At 37.2% G+C, this 24,509-nt stretch overlaps 2 protein-coding genes across 6 annotated transcripts in view; one reads left to right on the top strand and one right to left on the bottom strand.

The window, feature by feature from the left end:
- NDUFAF7 (NADH:ubiquinone oxidoreductase complex assembly factor 7) overlaps window positions 1–3,390 on the top strand; it is a 39,196-nt gene extending 35,806 nt beyond the window's left edge. For all 4 annotated transcript variants that reach the window (XM_088026392.1, XM_088026394.1, XM_088026393.1 and 1 more), the window contains one exon: window positions 2,660–3,390. The gene's annotated coding sequence lies outside the window, so the exon portion shown is untranslated. The remainder of the gene's footprint in view (window positions 1–2,659) is intronic.
- Window positions 1–24,509, bottom strand: part of PRKD3 (protein kinase D3) — an 84,396-nt gene that overhangs the window by 3,025 nt on the left and 56,862 nt on the right. For both annotated transcript variants that reach the window (XM_028117158.2, XM_028117157.2), the window contains 10 exons: window positions 23,392–23,515; window positions 21,096–21,173; window positions 19,773–20,049; window positions 16,841–16,893; window positions 12,414–12,486; window positions 11,248–11,354; window positions 5,530–5,691; window positions 5,190–5,288; window positions 2,651–2,918; window positions 419–504 (listed from right to left, as the gene is read on the bottom strand). In XM_028117158.2, coding sequence (XP_027972959.1) covers window positions 419–504; window positions 2,651–2,918; window positions 5,190–5,288; window positions 5,530–5,691; window positions 11,248–11,354; window positions 12,414–12,486; window positions 16,841–16,893; window positions 19,773–20,049; window positions 21,096–21,173; window positions 23,392–23,515 — 1,327 coding nt within the window. The remainder of the gene's footprint in view (window positions 1–418; window positions 505–2,650; window positions 2,919–5,189; window positions 5,289–5,529; window positions 5,692–11,247; window positions 11,355–12,413; window positions 12,487–16,840; window positions 16,894–19,772; window positions 20,050–21,095; window positions 21,174–23,391; window positions 23,516–24,509) is intronic.

Below are 24,509 nucleotides of genomic sequence, written 5' to 3' on the forward strand. Positions count from 1 at the left end.
TAGCTTTTGGGGGAATTCAGCCAAACATTTTAAATGGCATTTCTGATCTCATCAATGCAATGTGAATCTTCTGGTGGATGTTTTTAAAATAAAATATGTTTGACAAAATAAGATGCTTATCTTACAAAAAGGTGAAATGAAACATAAGGTCCTCTAAAAAGGCTAAATCACTGCTTTCAGTTCATGGGAGTTCAATTGCCTATCAGTTCTGCATTTCAGTGGTTTACTGCAAAACCTCCAGAGATGCAGCCACAGGACAAACTAATCACTGTAGACACTTACAGTAGTCTAAGACGAGGAGAATCTGTTGATCTTAGAGTGGTTTCGTTAAGTAAGACAAATTACAACAAACCGCTCAAATGAGGATCACGAGAGAGAGAAAGGTGTTTTTTGTTTTGTTTTGTTTTGTTTTTTTTACCTGCAGCCAGGGATGACTGAGAGATTTGTCCACACTGTAACGTTTTCTCATCTTCACTTGAAGTAGGTTGTTTATCAAATCAATTGCTAAGAGAAAAGATGAAATCAGACACGTGGATTTGGGCATATGGGGCAAACCAAACCTGTGAGTCCGCTAAGAAGGCAGTTCAATCCACAGAAATACAGGGTTGAGGGTTTTCGTTTCTCAAAGCCACGGTCTTATAGCTAACCTGTTAGTGATCCATGAACATTTACTGAGCTTAGAGTACCTATCTTAGGGGGTGTGCCTGTTTGGTTAAGGAGGCAGTGCAGAGTACACGTTCAGCATGGCAGAGGGTCGGTTAGTACCCGCCGCCGTTTCTCCTCATCTGTAAATGAGGTTGTTGAAAAGATGAAATAATACACGTAAAGGGCTTAGAATCATGCTCAGCACGTAAGTGCTTAGTATTAGCTATTATTATTTCAAAATGAGTTAAAAAAATTGATTACAGACTGACTTGCTGTGTCCCTCCAATGACACCATTCCCTAGTCCCTGGCTTGGTCTGCGGAGCCAAAGCCACTGCCCTGCCTCTACACATGGGGCTAGACTGACGTGGTAACTTATTACCACAAGTTCATACTCAACAGGTTTTACACAAATACGTTCATGGTGTTTGGTGTATATGGTGAGATGCTGGCATACTTATTTCATCCAGTTATTTGAAGGAATGGAGCAACTGCAAAACCAAAACCACGATATGAGTGCATACTGGCTACACACAGTGTGACAGTACATTTGAAATGTTGATACAAAGGCCTGGACCCAGGAATGAGCCAAACGAAAGGTTTACATTGTACCCATTCTGTTTCTCTTCTTCATACCACAGGTATTTTAATTATGAGCATCTCTGGTTCCAGATACTTCAAACTTTTACCCGCTGTTCCTTAAGTGGTTGTCCACCAGTGCATCAGAATCATTTGGGGTATTTATTAAAATGCATTCCTGGTGTCATGCCAACTGGTGAAGTGGCATCTCTGGGATAGAGCCAGGGGTTTTCGTTTTGGTACACTCACCAACTGATTATTCCAATATTAGAGGTCTGCAGACCACACTGGCCCAGGAACTCTAAGAGGAACTCTAAGAGAAACCCTCATACGTACTTCAGTTAGCTGTTCGTTACCAAGTAAGCGTGCTACTGTCTTTACATGTTGTTCCTCAAGCTTTCCCAGTTTAATGGGCTGTTAATTCCTATGATTAGGTCTGGTCCTTTTGGAAAACAGGAAAGAGTCCTGTTCTAAAGGTTGGCCAAATCCAGGTGGGATTATTTCCCTAGTAGGCTTCTATTCAATACGCGGCTATTAAATAAGTTGTGTGTGCCCTTCCCGGCAGTATCAAAATCAAACTAAAGAGGGACAGCCAAGGCATTCTTGATGGGTATAGAACCCAGACTCAAAAACCTTTACTGCTCGGGGAAAACAGATGTATCCTTCTTAGGATTGGTCCACAGGATGGCTGCAAATAAACTGGAGAATGTCTATAAAGTTCATCCTAGGTATAAAGAACTTGAAAGACAGGTCTCCATTCAAGGAGCTTATAATCTAGTTCTGAAAATAAGTAATTATGAAAAGAAAGAATACTTAAAGAAAAATATCTCCTCCTAGTAGCCTAAGTTGATCTTACCAAGTTCAGAGGAGGGGCTCAGGGAAGACTTCATAGATGAGCCACAAGTCTTGAAGGACTGGAAGGATTTCCGTAGCAAGGAGGAGGGAGTGTAGGCAAGGGAAAGGCCTAAGCAAAATGCAAAAAGTAGCTAGGAAGAATAAACTAGGTTTTATGGAGGGAAGCATGGGAGGGTAGACTCGGGCTGTCTCAGGGAGACTTACAGCGGCAACGTGGTTAAAGGGAGGCCAAGGTGTTTGGGGAAGATTAGGACGAAAGTAGTGTTTCCTAAAGACCGATCTGGCCGCAGTGGTGACTGGGAAAGAGGCTGATGGATAGGACTGGTAAGATATTTTAGTAGTTTCAAAAGGAGGAAACTGGGGCCTGGATTAGTGCTACGCCTGGGCGCTATAAGGAAATTAAAGAAGAGACAATGTAGAAGGAAGAGTGCTCAAAAGCTGGTTGAATTTGAAAGATGAATATGAGAAATTAAAAAGACGAGCCAGAAGAGACTGGCTGATTTGGGAATCACAACGATTTTTAGACTAAAAGGTGTAGAGCTAAAACTTTTTTTTTTTTTTTTTTTTTTTTACCTTCACCAGAAATTTCTCTCCAGGGATTTGGTGGATACATAAATGCAGCATTTTGGATTTGGTCATTTATATCTTCATCTTCATTGAAAGGAAATGTACCACTGAGGCTCACATAGACGATAACTCCCACTGACCACATATCTAGAGAACGGTTGTAACCTTTGCTCCTGAGAACTTCAGGGGCTAAGTATGCTGGAGTTCCTACCACAGATCTCCTGAATGACTTTTCACCAATGATGCGTGCAAAACCGAAGTCACACAGCTTCACCTGGAAATAAAAAGATGATGTTAATTTTGCATTTTCATCTGTCAATCTCTCTATACACACCTGTCCCTAAGTACGATACTGAATCATTTCAACACACCTGCCAACTGTACCGATTATGAAAATCAGATGGATGCAGAGAGGGAAATTGTACAATACCCTTTTCCCAAAAGAGAGATACATTTATAACCCTGTGATGTATTACTGACATAGTATGAAGAGGCTTTTCCTAGTGCTTATTTCAAAAAACCACTTTTAAGTTCTAGCTTCCAGAAAGCCAAAAACCAGTGGTCAAAGTTTTTTTTTTTTTTTTTTTGATGAAATGGGAGGGTGTTGATTTTTTATCATTTGGCTTTTAAGGAGCTACTTTTCTATCATCTGTGAGCAGAAATTATGTGTCTCATTTTTGAATCCTCAGTGACCTCGTAGTGCCTGATCACATAAAGGTACTCAATAAATGCTGAATGAAAAGTAAGTTGGTATTTAAAAGCTGACCCTTTATTTTGCTTAATCCTAGAATCTATATTCCCAAGTATTACTAACAGTTGGCAAATAACTTAAATTGAGGTATAGTAAAGAGAACTATTAATGTAGCCCATAAAAGAGCAATGCTAGAGACTGCTTGAAAGAATAAGAGCAAAAGTGTTTTCTAGGACTGTGAAACATGATGGCTAGTCAGTTTTGGATCTGAAAAAAGTTGTATCTGAAGGTAACCACAGTCACTACAATATCCTTTTGGGAAGTAATGACATACCCATGGTGAACAAGCAAACGCCAAGTACTTTCCAGAGGAAATGCCCCGACCCACAAAATGTCTTCACAAAAAGCATTATGATAAATTGAGAAAAAAGGGATTTGTCCTCTACAACCAATGGTATAAACAGTGCCTGGAAAGCAGAGATGAAGGTGTATTCAAATGCTTCTTGCTATTACTAGGACATGGACCCTGGTGCATGTCTTTATGATTATTATTCTGTGTCATTACTGAATGTGGCTCCCTCTGATTGAGTCCTGTAACAATAGGATTACTGACCATGAAGACCTGTGAACTCTCTTTTTTGTTGTTAAATGCCATATTTCCGGTAACATCTTGATAAAGAAAAGATGCTGTGGCAGTTTGGCAACTGAATAAGGAAGTGTGGCCATGGCTAGCACTTGAGCAAAAAGGAATGTCAAGTAAATGATGTTATTTTCCCTTTGTTCATAACAGAAGTCAGAAAGATGGGAGTTTTAGCCTCACTGTAGGGATATGCATCCTTTGCCCAGACTATTCTGAAGATCAAATGAGATGATAATGTATGGAAACACTTTATTTAAAACATCACACCAACTGTTAGGGAACCCTTTTTGACCTCACAATGTTAGGGAATCCCTTTTAACCACATAGACGTCACAAAAGAATAGGATTACTTCCTTGTAAGAGTTGAATAACTTTTAAAAATAATCTTTTTCTTTGAAAGACAATTTGAGTTGTATTTAACTCAAGTGAAATAATTGTCCTTAGTCTGTGCATTTTTCAAATGTTTATAAATAATAGTTTGTCAATAGATAGTCTAGCTGATTGGAGAATTCACCAATGACAAGCATGAAAAATATTTATGGGCACTGCTGACAAATATTCCTCAGGAAGACTGTTTCAAACTTTGGGTTTATGAGGCGTTTTTTTAGGTTATGAAATAATTTTGGATCAAGATCAGTACTCTTTAGTGAAATGAAATTTAACCAAGTAAAAAAATCAATGCAATCCACATAGGACACGGACACACACACATGGGATATACATGTGCTGAGTGATGGCAGTAATGGGAAATATAATTCTTACACAGGTTTTGGTGAAAATGTTTGAAATAAAGTATTCTAAAGAGGAAGAGGAGTTGGCTGCCAGCCTCAAAGTCTAGTGTGTCCCCCCACAAAAAAAACCTAGTGTCCCCCACTGTAGGGTTACCCCTGTTTTAGTTTATGGGGAATTTGTCCTGAGCACCAGGCACCAGCCAAGATTGATTCTCCTCGCATCATTCCCAAACCACAGGGAAAGCGAACTGCAGTCTACATGCAAAAAGTTACTCCTTGAGGTCTGGTTAAGTCTAAAAAGTCTCAATGAAAATAATATAAGATCTAAGTTCAGATTATTTCAAGTATTAATCCTCACTGGCAGGTATAAGCTAATTACTTTGTTAAGGTGGTTATATATCTAAACCTAAAGCACTCCCTTTCATTACATGGGTGCACTGTAATACTGTCAGATACTTAAAAAGGTTCTAGAGAGTATCTCACCTGAGGAAATGGCTCTGCGGATGCAAGCAGCACATTTTCTGGCTTTAAATCACAGTGCACAATATTCTTAAAATGTAGATTTCTCAAGGCAACAAGGATCTGTTATCGAAGAAAACAATTTTTTCAGTGCCTGGGAAAAAAAATCATAGCTAAACCCCCCACCTGAGCTCTTGAATGATATGATAATTTGAAAAGTCCACTACAGTTCATTAAGTTTTAACTGAAGTGTTACTCTATTCTTCAAGGTTAAAAATTCCCACAATATCCCAGTATGTAAAAGCACTGCTATTTAATTCTCTGTTTTCAAGTAATCTCGTTTCAAAAAAAAAAAGTAAAATACCTGTGTGACCATGAATTTAGTAATTCGTTCTGGAAGTCGACTTTTCTCACTGGATAGAATCATTTCCAACATATCTCCATGCAGCTTTTCCATTACTACAAAAACTCGTTCTGGAGTTTCAAACATACATTCCAGGTTTACAATCCCAGGATGGTGCAAATTCTGAGGAGTTGCAGGATATTTATATGACCAACTTGAGAAATATTTTTACTATGCAAATATCTAACAATGTACTGCGACTTTCTGGATTACATGGCATAGAAAGAAAAACAGAAAAATAAGCAGTAAAAGCAAACAGTATCACGGATTCGGATTTTCCAAGATCTGTAGTACACTGGATGCACCTAGGGGAAAGGATGTCTTCCCAACTGATTACATAAGCACCCTTGTCCATTACTACTACATTTTTCTTTCTCATTTTTTAGTCTTCTGACACTATGCTAATTTTATGCTGTCCACGAACAGGCACCAGTTGCCAATCAAACTTTAGCCAATTACACAGAACTTTGACTCTTTGGGGCTGTATTGGTGGAGATCTGTGCTCAAGAGATGGTTCTGTTTCTTTAACTCTGGATTCTCAATCATACCTCCATTTGGTTTTCCCTCTTTCCGGCTCAAGATCTGTACCTCCTTCATCTCATGTTTCTGGAGCACCACTACATTACCAGGGTTGGAGAAATACAAAGTTGAATGTGATACCGTTTATGCTAATAAAAAAAAAAAATCTATCTTACTGGTTAAAAAAACAAAAAAAACCTTCCTCAAAAGCAAATTATCCTAAGTCAGCCAGGCTCAGAAATATTCAGTGGCTTTTTATTCCTGGACATAAATCTATTCCTCTGCTTGGACTTTCGTATCTTCACTAATATGGCTTCATTCTCCCTCTTCAATTTTAAATATGCTCTATTGGCCCAGGTGATTAAACTTTTTATTATTAGAAATATATGCTTCTTATGCTTTTATCCTTATTATAGGTACCTAATTATGCTAAGAGGACAAACTTCTTTTTGGCTTATGTGAGGTTGAGCACCATCTCTAAAATGTGTTTTGAATCTGCCCCCATCTCTCAATTCCCACTGTAGTGGCTTTACTTTGAGCTCCCATTACCTCTTTTGGGGACAACTGCAGTAGTTTTCACCTAACACTGTATAGACATGCAAGCAATAACCTATCCCACGGTACTGTGTCATGTGTATGCATCTTGCTCTGGACCTAGTAAGTTCCCAGACAGCAAAGACTATCTTAGTCATTTTAGCTCAATGTCTGAATCATGGTTGGTGTTTTAAAAAATGATCAAGTGCAAAATATTGTTTACTAATCAATTTAAAACAATTTAATGAGATGATATTCCAAGCAGCAAAATAAAAAAATGACAATTTTATATATAAACAGAAGTGACATGGGTGTGATAATAGTAGTGAGCAGGGGAAGATTCAGAATTTCACAACTCTGATCAGCTTAGAGCTCGAAGTGTGGTTGGCTGTCCTCATGCTGTAATTGTCTTGTAAGTTTCTCCATGCCCCCGCCCCCACGCCCTGTAAACGGTACACACACACAAAAATAGAAGTATGCTATAACATTATTGTCTCTTAACTTCCTCTGTTTGTTTAAATGTCCTATTTCCTGTGGAGTCTTTTGGTAAATTATACTTTCATAGAGAATCGTTTTCTCCAGGTTTTCAAATTTATTTGATGGAACTGGACCAAGGCAGCATCTTAAAATGCCTTTAAATTTTTTTCAGTATTTGTGGTCATCTCCCCAAGATGTTCTTACTTCTCTTTATTTTTGCTTTCCTTTATTGTTCATTCTTTAACCTCTTGAGTTGCATTCTTAATTCACTTATTTTCATTCTTGTGTAAATATTTGAGGTTATAAATTTTCTGAGCAACAGTCTAAAAGCTGATATACAGTATTTTCATGATCATTTTCTAAATACTTTGAAATCTTGATTTTGCTCAAGAATTACGATATTTAAAAAATTTTCAGGTCGTGGGAGCTTTATGTTTTTTGATTTTATAATTTATTTCTAGTTTTATTGCATTAGGATCAAAGAATACTAATTATCCTGTTTTGAATGAATGAGCTATTCTTTGTTGTTTTTAGGGTACAGACTTCAGTATAAAGTGATTACATTACCTTACACTGTTTAGGCCTACCACGTTGCTAGTTTGGGCTACTTCATCTACCAGGACTACTGATGTGCCTGTCAGTTTCTCCCCGTTTCCTCTCTAGTCTTCCTTTATAAAGGCCGCTACTGTTATTTGGTGTGATCTGCACTCTTCCACTATTAAAGTGCCCTTCTTCCCTTCACTTAACTGTGTTCTCCCTTAAATTAAATTTTATCAGATCATGACCCCCTTGGCTTTCTTCTATTTCAGGAGGCACCTAGAGAGGATATCACAATTGTAGATCTCAGAAAGAGCCAGCAAAAACAGCCCTTATTGTGGTGCCTCTTCTTACATGCACCCCGGCTCCAACTCCAGTGTTTCTGGAAAAACTCCTCTACCTATTTTATAGGTCTGAACTTTCTTCTGTTTTTAATAGTTTTTTTTTAAATTTCTGTTTATCATTTTTCTTGTAGCTTTTAGGTGACTTCCAAAAAGAGAAGGGGAAAATGGTGAATTAATACTACAACCAGAAATTTCTCAAGTTTCTGATGACATTTTCCCATTTACATAGGGTAGCCATGAGAGCGCCACATATTTTCTCCCATTACTACTCTCTAACCTACCCACTTCAGGTAAGAGCAAAGACATTTTATATTACCACATCCCTATGAAACAAAAGTAAAAAGCCTCCATTTCTTTCCTGCCCCACAACACAGTCCCCAGCAGATGTAGTCATGTTAGCAGTTTATGTAGGTATGGATCCTTTTCTTTACATAACTGTATGTACACATGTGCAAAGTACACATCACCTTAAGAAACTACACAAGTGGAACCATTTCACATCTCCATTTAAAAAATTTAATGTTACAGGTAATCCCCCATTTAAACACATTTATTCAATAAATATTAAATGAGTATTTGCTATGCGCCTGGTCCTATGTAGGTAGTCTGGATTCATAAGCAAACAAAACTGACAAATATCTCTCATCTCATGGAGCTTATTAATTCTAGCAAGGTGGGGGTAAACAATAGGTAACAAATTAGTAAATTACCCAGTATGAAGGTGGTAAATGCTATAGAGAGAAAGAGGGTGAGGGTGGATGGGTACATAATGCTGAACAGAATGCAAGGGCCTCATGAGGAAATGACATTTGGGCAAAGTCTTGAAGGAGATAAGGGAATATGCCATGCAGATATTGGGGGTGACAGCATTCCAGGCAGAGGGAATAGCTAAAGCAAAGTCCTTGAGACAGGACCATATTTGGCATATTTAAGGAACAGCAAGACAGTCAGTGTGGCCATCCTTCGGAAAAAAGACTCAATTTGTTGAGTGTAGTGTCTATAGTGGAACCTTTTTCAACAGATTTTGGCTCAGCCTAACAGAATATTTGCAGATGTCTGAAAATGTCATGTCCTCCTTTCTATTAAACTGATAGAAATACAGAGATTATCACCAAGCATGCAAGAGAGAGGCTGGATGTTCCTGGGTAAACTATAAGGTCACTCCTTAATCAATGATTCTAGAATTCTTCCTCCCTGCCATTGGAAAGGCCAAAACTATAGTTGCAGTCAGATGCTTAGTCTTTACCCCCTAACCTTTCTTTATAAAGGTGAGGACCTGGGGAAGAAAAACCAGGGATGTCAGTGGAGCTGCAGGAAACCGACAGTACCAGAATCAACTGGCAGGTGGGGTTCAGCCAGACTTTTAGGTTGTTTAATGAGGACTATGTACAAGAACCAGGGGCAAGGACTGGAAAGTAAGAATGACACAGCAGGGAAGGGAGGTGTGGAACCAAAGGGTGGAGTGAGTGAGCGGAGGAGTGCAGGACGTTCCTTTCAACCCATGTCAAATGCTCATGTGACTAAATCTTGTGTAATGGATTTCAACAAATGAGGTAGTATTTGAAAAAAGTTTCCTTTAAAAAATGTTTTTACCACATTCAGACTGTTCCAAGAGAACTGTAATTCAAATACAAAGTAGGCTAAAGTTGATCTTTATATATAGAATTTGGATTTCTACAATGCAAAGGAAATGAAGTCACAGTTTTACAAGTGTACACACACACGCACACACACACAGACACACAGAGCAGGTCCAGTGTGGTAGAGGAGAAAGAGCATGTGGTTTGCTCTTAGATTCAAACTCTAAACCTGTCCCCTTCCTGTTGGGTGATGTTAAGAAAAAGTACTTATTAAGTGTAGTTTCTGGCACAAAGTAAGCCATTCACTAAATATAGATTTGGATATAAAAATTGAAAAGAATCTACAACAAAAAGTATGGTATTAAATTTAAGATGAAAATAGCATATTTGGAGACATACTACAATCACTCATCTGTATTCCTGGTAGAGCAGTATCAATGAAAATAACCAGAAGGCTGTACTACCATTGTTGCATTGTGCATTACCCAGAAATTCCTAAATTATTTATTCAGTATTTAGTTTAGAGATGTGTCTGTGATCAGAGTGACAAGGATGAATCAAGCCTTAAGAATATATCCTTAATATTTATTTTTTGTGTATTAGTTGGACAATGAGCAAGATTCCAGAATCGGATATGAAAAAAGATCGCTAACAATATTCATATCCTAATACAGTCTAAATGCTATTAATTTTCTATATGAAGGTAGTTGTATAGGAGGAAATGACCTTAAAGGGACCACAGGTAGCTTGCAGACCACAATCTTTCGATTATCACTCCTCTGAAAAACACAGGAGGCAAATGTCACTGCTGGTAACCAATAATGTAATACATGTAAAATGAATCCTGTGTTTATAAAAGTTTCTTACCTGCTTCTTCAAGGAAGCCTAAGTTCAGTAGGCTGTGTCTTCTTGAACTTCACTCACAAGCAAATGGGGTTCTAACAGCATTAACTATTTTATCACCATGATTTCTTAAATATTATGCAAAAGCTACACAGTGAATATACATTTGCATATTATAATTTATGATATTCATAAAAATAAAGATAAAGCTAAATTTTAGTCTGCCAGATGACCCCAAAAGAGGTAAAAATGTTAGATGAAAATAAGAACAGTAATTTATTTAATGGGAGTTAAGTCATTGCCAACATATCTTTAAAAATATACCTTAATGGACTAAAACATAAAATGAAATCTTTAGAGTTTTAAATGAATAAAATAACAAATGAAAAAGTACACAATTTTTAAGCAGACCTTATTTTTATAGCAATTGCTACAATAACCAAACACATCATCTGTGAGCACTGCATGGGTACAGTGCTGACCTCCTAGTCAAATGTGGGGACACAGCATCCAAGTATTTTGAGCTTCTGGAGTGCTGAATTAAGAATAAATTTTTACTTTTGTTGTTGTTAAGATTTCACTTATGAAAATGTGTTTTAAACTACTATCATAATGGCAGTTCTTGTAACTCCTAGATTACTATAACTTAATTTTTCCTTTTTTAAAAAAAAAAGACTTAAGGATTTAATGTAGATGCCCACCAGCCTCTCACTGAGCCTAAAGGGCATAAGATGAAAACAGAAGAAAAAATAAGCCTTATTCTTACCAGCACGCTAAACAGACTTGCATTTAAAAACTCACAAATCAAAAATTAAAACCAATAAAAATCAACTTGGTTTTCTTACCTGTAAAATAGCCACTTCATTACGGAGTTGACTTTCCTGTTTTGTGGGGAATCTCATCTTATCAATTACTTTAATAGCCACATCCCTTCCAGTCTTTCTATGTTTTCCTATTAAAAAAAAAGTATAGAAAAGAAAGAAAAAGCAACTTGACAGCTCATATACAATGTAAAAGCTTTATCAGGAAGTTGAACAAAGACTGAAACTGATACGTATTTCCTTAGATTTCTTTTCTTTGGCTGATTTTTTTTCTCCTTCACTCATCTTTAATTTTAAGAAGTAAATTATATTTTCCCTTAATGATAGTTGCCCCTATTAAAGGTGGTTTCATTACTTGAAATGGAAGGAAATTTGAATGAACTTGTTTGCTGAAAAATAATCCACCTTATTAAATAAATGGTAGTTAACTACTCTTAGTCTTCAAGCACTGTCAAGATAGAAACATTTTATCAATGGATTAGTTTTATTCTAGGTTCACTGAGTCAGCACAGTTATTTAACTACATATCAGAGCAAGCCTTGAAGCAGAAAGGCCAACTAGGAGGCTACTTAAAGAGGTCAGTGAGGGAGGAACAGGATTTAACATTTCTTTTATACTTTGGATCATAGCTTATAAAAAAGCACTTTTATGTATGTTAGGCTTAATTAACAACCCTATGAGCTATGCAGGTCAAATTTTGTTAGCTCCATTAAACAGAGGAAGATACTAATGCACAATGAGCTTAAACGACTCTGCCAATATCATGAGTCACAGTGAGATTTCACGTCTTCACACCCGACACAACATGCCAACAGTAGACAAATGGGGCCATTTGTGTTGGAAATCCAGTAGGGCATATCCTTGGATAAACGAGCCCACACAGCCCAACAAAAGCTTCAAGCCATTTATGTTTCCCTCACAAACATCTTTATAATAAGTGAGCTACAGGAAGAGATAAAGTAAGACTACTGTGAAACTAATTTCCTGATTCTGTTACTTTGTAAAGTGTGCAGTTGCAATTAAGGAATGAATACTCAGAATGAAAAGGGTGGAGCTAAAAGAATGCAAATCAACCCCTCAGAAAAAAGCCCCTCGACAAAACTGTGACAAGACACAAGAGCTAGCAGAGATCTTTAAATTTCACAGATTTCTAGAGTATGTACAATATGCACCAGGCCGCAGTCGCTTACCTCCATAGACGATACCAAACTGGCCCGAACCAAGCACCTCATCGGCAAAGATCTGGTAAACTGTGCTAATGTCCTATTTAGGAAAGAGGAAGCAGCATTATTTCCCTCTATTCAACACTGTCAACACCTCTGACTCTTTTCATTCTAATACTGAACACATTTTTGTTTTTATGAGAGAGGCAGCTAAGTTTCCCAACATATTTTATGAACACAGACTTTTCATTTCCTAGAAAAGCCCAATTTTAATACTATGACTCTTAATATGCAAGTATAATGTATTCTGTAACAAGGCCTTTGGAGGCAAAAAAACGCTCTGAAAGAAGAAAATCTTGTATTTAGTAAGTAATTATATAAAGTAAATTAACATAAAAAATTAAGAACATAATTTTACCTATTTCACCATTAAAGAGATTTGCTATCTTTGATGAGAAAAACTCAGAAGGTTCATATTATTGAGATTAGGCTCATTTTGAAAGCCTGATAAAAAGGGTATGTGTGAGAAAGTCTATAACTCGGATCCCTCCCATTCTTCTTCTCTCCCTCCCCTCGTTCTTGGTGCTGGCTGTTGCTGTGGGAATATTCTTGGGGCACTCTCCAGGCCCCCCTAGCACTTCAGTCAGGGGCCCCTTGTCTGGGTATGTGCCACAGTCTGCAGGAGTCAGGCGCTCCATCTCCGTCGGTGTCACACTCCCTGCCAGCGCCTGTCTCATGGCGGTAACTCAATTAAGTAAATGGAATCGCACACACCTCAATTTCTCACTGGTAAAAGGGATATAATAACATCTATTTCAATGGATTTTTAAGTAAATTAAATGACGATATAACCAAATGTCAAGTCCAGGGCCTGGCATATAAAAATCGTTTAAATTAGGTAATCTTAAATTGCTGACTTCTCTGGGACTTGGCTTTCTCATCTGGAAAAGTATTGGTCTACATCTCTAGGTCCCTCCTATTTTAAAAAATGCCCAAGACTTTATGACTGTCATCAACATTTATTAAGCCCTAACTGTATAGAGGACTCTGTAAAAGGTAGCTAATTTGTAAAACAGACCTAGTTAAGAGGTTTATGATGTATTAGGGAAACATAAAAATCTATTAAGAAGATAAATAATTCGGGACATAATCAGGGTCAGATAAGTACCACTTATTTGTAGAGGCTCTCCTAACACCTTTTCTTTACTAACTCACCAGAATAACCTGTACTTTCCATTCCCTCTGAAAAGAATATATTGACTGATGTCTACAGTAACCTCATAAAATGGATGTGGTATCCCAATGAGTAACTCTTAAAACTGAATTTGTTCCCAAACCCATTATGCCAAATGTGCTTGTTATAGATTATATAGTTTAATCACAAAAAATTAAATATGTATACTATATAAGTCAATGAAACATGACAGATTTCTGTGAAAACAAAATCGTCTTAGAAACTCCATAAAAGGGACGCCTGGGTGGCTCAATTGGTTAAACATCTGTCTTCGGCTCAGGTCATGATCCCAGGGTCCCAGGATCGAGTCCTGCATCGGGCTCCCTGCTTAGCCGGGAGTCTGCTTCTCCCTCTGCCTGCCGCTCACCCTGCTTGTGCTCTCTCTGACAAATAAAAACAAAACAAAACAAAACAAAAAACTCCATTAAGGGGGTGCCTGGGTGGTGCAGTCAGTTAAGCGTCTGACTCTTGATTTCAGCTCAGGTTGTGATCTCAGGGTGGTGAGATCAAGATCGAGCCCCGCACTAGGCTCTGTGCTCAGTGTGGGGTCTGCTTGAGATTATCTCTCCCTCTCCCTCTGGCCCTCCTGCTTGTGCTCTCTAAAATAAATCTAAAAAAAAAAAAAAAGAAACTCCATAAAGATGAGACACCAAAACAACTGCTATCAATTTATTTGTGAGCAAAACAAATACCAGACTGTGGGAGTGAGGATTCTGTTCCCAGAATATTTCACAAGTATCCCTGGTTCTACTTTAAAGAAACAAAAAGTGGAAATTATAGAGAATGCATTATGGGTGCTGCTGTATAATAACCTGAGTGGCCTTTGTCCCTGGTTCCTAAGAGAGAGACTCTAAATCCTTGGAATTTCCCAAGTCATAGGAGTATCTGAGGTTATGTTATTCATGAGCCCCTCGAATCACACCTGAATTATGCTAACAAGATGATTCAGGATGGGGGAGGGTCACCAGAAAGACCAACCACGTGATTAGAGTGTTGAGGCTTTGAACCAGTCCAAACTCAGGGGGGACAATGGGGGGTAGGACATTGAGTTCAATCATGTGGCCAATGATTCAGTCAATCATGCCTACTTAATGAAACTCCAATAAAAACTTTGGGCACTAAGGTCCAGGTAACTTTCCAGGCTGGTGACAGATCAATGTGCTGTAGGCTTGCTTGTCCTGATTTCAGGGAGAGAATGCAGAAGCTCTACATTCAGAACTCTCCTGGACTGCACCCTATGTGTCTTTGGTTGGCTGGTCCTGATTTTTGTTACAATAAAGCTGTAATCATAAGTCCAGCACTCTCCTGGGTTCTGAGACATTTTAGTGAATTACTGAACCTCAGTGTGGATTTGTAGGAATCCTCTGACTCTGTAGCTAGTTGGTCAGAAGTATGGGTGAACTGGGGACTCCTGCACTTGTGGCTGGTGTCTCAAGGAGGGCAGCCTTGTTAGGAACGGTGCCCTTAACCTGTGGAGCCTGCACGAAATCAGGGTGATTAGCATCAGAACTGCATTACTACATTACAAATGTGGTTGATGCAAGAAAGACATAGTGGAATTCTACTTAGCAGACCCATACTCAAAGAAGAAGTCTCAGCCCTGTGACAAAAGCAAATCAATCAATGTGCATATATGCATGTTTTAAGGTATAATGAAAATTTTAAGGTTTTATAAGAATCATTTTTATATGCTTCCCAACTTCAATCAACTTTTTGTTTAACCAATGAAATTTTTGTTCTAATCAAATTAGATGAGGGAACATCCATTAGTCAAATAATAACTGCTAGAAAAGGTCTTCACAAAGACCAGTTCTGAACCTTTTGCCTTCTCAGCTATGAATAGGCATGTCCCTCAAGTTCTCAGGGGATCCTTCAAAGTTAGTGACCTCATGTTTGTGTAATCCCTCTTTCCCTCCCCAAGAATCTACCTACCACTACGACAAGAGATACACAGATTACATCTCCTCAAAACCCTCTATTCCCTGGAACACTACTGGATATCCAGTCTTCATTGCAGTCTTAGAAAAGCCAACATCTATATGCTACAGAGAGCTATTACAGCTGGATGCCCCAAGTGGAAGATGGTGAGATTTTAATCAGAGAAATTTATATATAGCCAATGAGCTATTTTAAGACTTCTTTTTCTAGCCTTTTTTTTCTTTCTAATCCAGGGTTGGCAAATTAGTTTGCAGGCCAAATCTAGCCTGTTGGCTCTTTTTGTACAGGCTCCTGATCTAAGAATAGACTTTACAATTAAATGGTTAAAAAAGGGAAAATAATAGTAGTATTTTTTGACATGTGAAAATTACATAAAATTCAAATTCAAGTGTCCATAAATACAGTTATACTGGGACACAGTCATGCTCATTCCTTTATGTACTACCTATGGATGCTTTCTCACTACTATGGCAGAGTGAAGTAATTGGGTATGGTCCCCAAAGCCTAAAATATTTATTACCTATTCCTTTATAGAAAATATGCTAACCCCTGTCATAATCCCTAATACATGCCTACATATAGCAGCCAAACTTCTATTCACTCTTCCTTTAAAGTCTTGTATGTCCCTGCTTCCCTCTATTTGCCCATCCCAATCCCTGTACTTGAACGAACTATTGTTCCCTGCCCTCATCCTCGGCACTTCAACTGAAATTCCTTTCCATCCTTGTGGGCACAGCTCATGTTTCACTTCCTTGAGGAAGTTTTCCCTGCTGACCCAGCAAGAAGTAATCTCTCCCTTCTCTTTGAACCAGTCTATCACTATGTTATATTCTACTATCGCTTGTGAAAAAGTTATCTTTATTCTCACAATTTAAAAAATCTGCCTTAGTTTCCTTCATAAAGCACAGCTCCTTAGAGTAGTTATCAGCCACAAAATCTAGCCCGTGTCTCTAGGCCAAGTATTCAATAGTGTGGCCTATGAACTTTTTTTTAATTCAAATATAATTAACATACAGTGTTATATTAGTTTCAGGTGTACAATATAGTCATTTACAATTCTAAATGTTTCTTAGCGCTTATCAAGATAAATGTATTCTTAATTCCCTTTATCTATTTCACCCATCCCCCCACCCAACTCCCCTCTGGCAACCACCAGTTTGTTCTCTAATTCTAAAAGTTTGTTTTTTGTCTCTTGAACTTATTTCTCTAATAAGATTTTCACATCTTATTTTACCTATTTTAATTACCCAATTTGCATATTTTAGCTGTAATTTTTGCTTACCACATTTTCCTGGATCTGACAATTAGATACAGAGATACTAGTAGACAAATCTTCTGTAAAACAGAAGGATGATGTATGAGAAAAGAACAAAATTGTTATATGACTTAATATTAACAATTTGCTCACATGTGAATGCCCACACTATATTAAATTTTAAAAACTGGCTAACATACAGTTAATATAATTATGTTCTTTGAAAAAATTTATCCACACACACAATACCAACCCATCAACAAGAAACTGGTCAAATAAAATATGATACATCCATACAAAGAAATACCATCTAAACAATTAATGGTGTAGAGCTATCCACACTGAGTTAGAAAGCTATCCATGGCACATTAAGTTAGAAGGGCAAGTTGTAAGGCAGCAGTATTTGAATTAAAAACAAAGAAAATATGATACTTCTCGTGAATGAGAGTAAGGGTTGGGGAACAAAGACTTTAGTCTTTATATACTTCTATACTGCCTGCATTTTCTAAAACATAAAAAGCATGCATTACTTTAATAGTAAAAAAATTAGATAAATTAGATTATATACTGACACTGAAATACATCTGATACACATTAATTAGTGGCTAAAAGCAAGCTGCAAAAAGAACAGAGTATGACCACATTTTTTGTAAAAATAAAAATATAACAATACAGTATAGATAATATCAGCTTCCCTTCTCCCCAAACCAAGAAATATACACCAAACTGTTACTAATGGTTTTCTGAGGGGAGAGATATAGGAGCAGGAATAAGGGGGTGTGTTACAAGTGTACAGAAGGACTTTCTCATTTTATATTCCATATTACTGTAAAGTTTATATGTCTATATTACTTTGGCAAGCAAAGGAAGTAACCGACAAAAAAGAGAAAAGGGCCACATGGAAAGTAAGAGACTAGGTCTCAAACATCTAGAATCTCAGAGAGAACTCAAAGAAGCAAGATGTGATATTTCCTTTATGATCCCAAATATAAAAATTTAGAACAAGAAAATGTAAGCATACTATACGTCAAAAATAAGTAACATGACTGTCAAAGACTGCATTTAAAAATATTAAGTCAATCTTAAAATATTTTAAAATAACTCAAATATTAAATATTAATGAACAAAAAAGACACAGCATCGACGATATTAAGGTGTCTAAAGCTTTGTTTTTCAGTCGTTCCATTTTCCTGTGTAAGTCAATGCTGATTGTGTTTCAAAGGCCTCCACTGTCTAGCTCCACCTAGTTTTATTCTCTATTGCTTCCCAGAACTCCACTCCAGAAGCAGCAGCAAGCAGCCAACAACCCAGTCATAGTATTACTCACATGTCAGGAACTGGGCTAAGTGCATTATATGCGTTTATTATTATTCCCACTTTAGATTAGTGACCGCAGACACCAAGATCACACAGCCAGCAAGCGGCGACTGTGCTTTCATTCTCTAGCATCCTCACTCTTAGCCCTTCCACAATTCTGCTTTTAGAGACTCTTAACCTGAGGGAGGAGGTCTACGGATGGGCTGGAGAATGGAGAAGGTTACTTACTATGTCCAGTAATACATAAAATTTGTCTTTATGTCCCTGTATTATTTTCTGGGGGAAAAGGTCTATGGCTTTAATTACGATATCAAAGTTCTGTCTAAAATCCCCCAAAACTTAAGAAGCACTGTAAATATCCATCTAATTCATCCTCTAAGAATCAATATTAAACCCCAAACATGTTCACGGTCATTACTTTCATCCCTTTGATTACAGCTGTCTCCTTAACTAGAGTAACACTATCGACGCTCCGCCCTTCCCTTTTAATTTTTCCTATCCTAACCTACTTGAGATCCAAGGTCAAGGTTCAAATCAGATTTTTTCTATCATGAAGTCTCTGCTTACTCCTCCTATCCATATCTGCATCCCCCAAGTAATGCATTACTCATTTCTGCATTCTACTCCCTTATGCTACCACTTAACACTTACATTTGTATGTCCTATCTCCCTTAATTTCTGTGTTTTTAGCTCAGAGCCTAGCATTATGCCAAGAATGGGTGCATGAAATAATACAGCTGAACTGATATAAAGTACATTTAGGAACTGGTTGATACTTATTTTGATTTAAGTATATTTGTCTAATGAATGATGTTTCCCCATAAATAACAACACCAATGGCATAAAAGTCACATCATGGCTTTCACTTGATCCTTTATCAAATTTAGGTTTTATTTTATAAATTTTGTTGGTGCAAAGAACATGTTTCAGTAATTTTTTAGTATTTCTGAATGTTTTAATTCAGTTAAAAGAAAAACAGCATTTCTGACTTCATAGATTTCACAAGTATGATGTGAACCATAGTACTTTATCACCTGTTTATATCTCACCATGAAGCAAAATACTAGTAGTTTGCTTAATTCAGTGACAGTTCATGGATACCAAACACTGTTCTATCCCTTACTGGTTCTCTTTCCTTTAATGCTGACAAGCCTATAAAGTAGGTACTATTACAGACAGGTAGGGTTTTGCCTAAGATCATATAACAGGTTGGCAGAACCAGGATTTGAATGTAGGGAGACTGACTCTGGAACCTAGCTCTGGGGATTGTATGGATACATTATAACTAACATAACTATATAAAGGAATTAACTAACAATATCGGTTAGTACAGATGAAGCTTAAAGTGAGCATTAGAAATACATACAGAGGGGCGTCTCGGTGGCTCAGTCGGTTAAGCATCTGCCTTTGGCTGAGGTTATGATCCCGGACTTCTGGGATTGGGATTGGGATCGAGATGAAGCAGGGAGTCTGCTTCTCCCTCTGCCCCTCCACCCTGCTCATGCTCTCTCTCTCTCTCAAATAAATAAAACTTAAAAAAAAAAAAGAAAAAGAAAAAGAAATACATGCAGAAACACAACCACACCCACAAAATGCTTAAGAACCAGAGGGGGAGAAAGCCATCAACAAGTTTATTGCTTACTGTGATCTTTCCCTTGCCCTGGAGAAGTGCAAACACTTGCTTGAGGGGTAACAGGCATGAGAGCTTGGCGAATTGCTTTTTCCCAGCTCTGTGCTACATCAACTCCAACTCCAGTGGCAGCAAGAACAGGATTGTGGGAGCTGTCCCCATTGTTCTCCCCAACAAAGTATACCATAGTATCAGTGATGATTTCAAAACAGTGTGGGTTGCTGCCTTGTGAAATGTTTGTGAAATCTTGTGGTGAAGATATGCGGAGAATTTCTGAAAGTGGAATTTCCTGAAGTAAAAAATTAAGCATTAAAAGATATGAATACATCTTTGTTTTTATTTTCAAATACACTAAGCAGAGATATGCGTTTCTAATGAATGCATTAAGATGAACACAAGTATGTGGTACATGGAACACATAGTCAAGTCTTAGGATAATATCTGCCTTGAATGAGCTGCATGCCCAACAATGCTGAGGGCTGAGCATGGAATATAATAACTAAGCCAGTGCTTCAGGCCGGCAGCAGGAGGACTGCAAGGACGGAGAGCATCGTGGAGGGTAACTGCCACTGTATCCAACACTTGTCACTTTCTAGTTTGTCATTAAATCAACTCAGCAATTACTTCTCTACCAGCAGCTGTCTGCAGGATACAGCCCTCAGAGGGGAACAAAGGAAAAATAAGAGCCAAAGCAGAATGTTAGTATAGGTTGTTCAAGCATTCCGTCTGGTTCTGCCCATAAATGTAACAAGTATTTACATGTACTCCACTTCCTAATGCAAAAAAAAAAAGTACTTAACCCAACCAGATCAAAGCAAGTCATTAGTTTCTGTTCTCTTTCTTAAGGATATAATTGCTACAGTCTACAATTTTGTTTGGTGTCCGTCTGGGACACGGCAAAGTGTGGAGCAAGCCAAGCAAAGAAGACTATATGAAGGTGAAGAAGAAGCTTTTGGGATTCAGGGCCTAAGACAAAATGGACCAGTGGAGAACACCAAATACCACACTGGCGTCTTCTGGACAGGCAACGATCATGGGACTTACTGAACTGCCCAATCTAAATCATAGTGTCCACAAGGCAATCAGTAGCAACCTGACAAGTAGGCCAAAACCAAAGGAACACACAACAAAAAACAACCTTGGGTAGCAGGGCTATTGTGAGGGGTGAAATGGAGGGGTGTGGGACAATTATTTCAACAAGGAACTTAACCGTGACTTCTATACATGATATTAGGCAGAGTCATAATAGGTATATGCCAATATAATGATTATTTGAATATTTGGAAAATATACAGTATTTCAATGTACATATTTTTCAAAATGTGGAATCTTTACCTTATAATACTTTGATCCAGATTCGTTTTGAAACAATGTTAGACACTTGCTGTCCAGTCTCCAGTAATGCCTCTTTCTCTATAAAATAAAGGGTATAAAACTCTGAGGTATAAAAATAATGATTCCTCCAAAGTACCTGTCCCTTTCGTTTCCATTTCATTTCTATTCATAAATTTGTATTTCTGAGTAGGTTTAAAATTCATGAGGGTCAAAATTCTGCAAATTTAAGAAGGATATATAGAGTAACAAGTATACTCCCATCACCGCTCACATCCTACCCCCACCCTACTCCAGGTAAGCAACGGTAGCAGGTTTCGGGGAATCCTTTTAGAGAATTTTATGCATGCACACTCAAATACATACGTGGTACACATGTGCAGATACGTAATTTACCTATAGGCTACATTTCTAATCTGGCTCGCTGGCTCAAAAGATATAGCCACGTGTAATTCTGCTTGACAGTGTCAATCACCCCTCATAAGATTTGACCCAATTTATAGTTTCATCAGCAACACGAGTACCTATTTACTCTAATGTAGTTATGTTACTAAACTTTTTGATCTTGGCTACACTGATAAATAAAACCTGGTAATTCCGTGAAATTTTAAATTGTACTTTTTATTAAAAGCGAGATCAAGCTCTTGTGTTTAAGAGTCATTTGTATTTCTCTGACTGTGAACTCTGCTGATACTCTTTGCCCATTCTTTTGACTGGTGTGGTCTTTTTCTGATCAATTTGTCATCATCCTTTACATATAATGAAATTAATCCCTGTCTAAATTATGACTTCAGAATACTTTTTCCAGTGTGTCATGTCTTTGCTTTTGTTTTTTTGACTTTTTTTTTTTTTTTACATGTCTCTTTATTTTTTAAAATGAAGACTTTAGCCATTTTCGGTCACAGCGTAATTATAGGGAAGGTATAGAGATTTCTCATATAGTCCCTGCCCCCCGCACATACATAGCCTCCCCATTATCTACATCCTCATTCAGAATGGTACACTTGTTACAAGTGATGAACCTACACTGACACATCATAATCACAAAGTCCAGAGTTTACGTTATGGTTCACTCTGGTGTTGTACGTTCTATGGGCTTGGATAAATGTGTAATGACAGGTTTCCATCATTTTATTTTATAGAGTATTTTATAGAGTGTTTCCCTTGCCTTAAAAATTCTGTGTTCTGCGTATTCATGCCTACCTGTCCCCTACCCTCAACCTCTGATCTTTTTTACTGTCTCCATAGTTTTGCTTTTTCCAGATGTCACATAGTTGGAATCATACAGTATGTATATAGTTTTTACTTTGGCTTCTTTTACTTAGTAATATGCATTTAAGATTCCTTCCTGTCTTTTCATAGCTCATTGCTGTTTAGTCCTGAATAATATTCCATCGTCTGGATGGATGTACTATGGTTTATTTATCAATTCACTTACTGAAGGACATCCTGTTGCTTCCAAGTTTTGGCAATTATGAATAAAGCTATTGAAATCATACATACTCAGGTTTTTGTGTGGACATAGTTTTCATATCCTTTGGGTAAAAACCAAGGAGGGCAACCGCTAGATCATATGGTGAGAGTATGTTTAGTTTTGTAAGAAGCTGTCAAACTGTCTTCCAAAGTGTCTATACCATTTTGCATTCCTGACAGCAATGAAAGAAAGTCTGTGTTGCTCTACATCCTTGCCAGCCTTTGGTGGTGTCAGTGTTCCAGCTTTTGGCCATTCCAATCAGTGTGTAGTGGTATTCCACTGCTGTTTTAATTTGCATTTCCCTGATGACATATGATATGGAACATCTTTTCATATGCTTATCTGCCATCTGCATATCTTCTTTGGTGAGGTATGTGTTAAGGTCTTTGACTCATTTTTTAATTGGGTTGTTTGTTTTCTTACTGTTGAGTTTTAAGAGTTCTTTGTATATTTTGGAGAATAGTTTTTCATCAGATGTCTCTTTTACAAATATTTTCTCCTAGTCTGTGTTTGTCTTATTCTCTTGACACTGTCTTTTGCAGAGCAGATTTAACTGTAATGAAGTCCATCTTATCAATTAGTTCTTTCACGGATTCTATATTTGGTGTTGTATCCCCAGATACTGTCTGAATCTCTATTGCTCTACTAATTTGTAAAAATATTTCAAAGTTTTGCCTTTTGAAAACTCTTTACAAACGTAACTACAGTTCCAGTTTACTAAAATGTCTTAATATATATCTCGTTCTTATTTTGATTTTAAAAATGCATAAAGTAAAGCATATAACAAAGTTTCACTACCATATTACAATGTCTGTGTTTACTGACCAGGGTGTCCCTGCTGCTGTAATGGACCATCCACCCTTCCTTCACCATCGTGCTGCTCTTCCTCTTTGTGTGCTTGATGGACTGTACAACCCTCATTAGCGGAATATTACTGCTTGTTGATGGACTAAAAAACATTTAGAATTTATGATAAAATATTGATAATTTCAATTTTTAAAAAATCATATAAATACTGTAAACTCTTTAGCCCTTTTTAAGATAATTGAGCTAAAATTTTTCGAAATATCTTAGAGAAATAGCTTAAGAAAATAATCCCATTATGATACACAGTTGATTTATAAAAGACCAAGATAATACTGCAAGTCCTCATTATTTGTCATCAATATTTTTTGACGGGTCATAACACAAAACAATGCACAGAACAGAAAGAATCCTCCCTAATTGGAAGATATGAAACCTGGGGGAGGGTCTCATTTGGGATTGCTGTTGAGAAAGCTTCTTTTGCCCTAGGCAGCATGGTTAATTAGTAAATTCTTACAAGGTAAAAAGTATACCTATACCCAAATTTACATGGTTCAAATGTCAGATTCCATTATTCATGTTGTTAGCAAAAAGTATTTCTAGTAGAAGACACTGAAAAGAAAATGATTTACAGATAACAATTAAGAAAATAAAAAAAATAATGCACCGAGTCAAATCAGGTAATATGGAAACATGGGTCAGGAACAGCGTAGCTAGAGGAAAAGAACAATTTGGGGGTATGTGTGAAAAACACATGGTTTTTCAATTTCAGTCTCAGTTAAATATATTCTCTTAAATTATGATGTATTCATGATTAGGAAGCTAGCTAAGTTCTCTTCATAGTCTCCAAACTGGGTAAACATTAAATTTTAGTTCAGAATGAGAATGATAGTAATAGCTGTAATCTAATGATAAGCCAAAATGAATGAATGACCACTCAGCCATGTGAGATTGATAAATGATCCATTTTCTCTAAATTCCTCCTGGTTACCAATGAAAAACAAAACCTGCCAAAATATTAACATTTTATTACAAAGTAGTACATCCTATAAAGATGTATATATAGAAAAACTGAATTTCTATAAACATAAGGGGATATTTAGAAGTTTTATAATCCAATAGCGTTTTTACAAAGTGCT

This window comes from Eumetopias jubatus, unplaced genomic scaffold (genome assembly GCF_037043125.1).
Source record: "Eumetopias jubatus isolate StellerSeaLion01/CBP00866 unplaced genomic scaffold, mEumJub1_p1.0 scaffold_9, whole genome shotgun sequence".
NCBI lineage: Eukaryota > Metazoa > Chordata > Mammalia > Carnivora > Otariidae > Eumetopias > Eumetopias jubatus.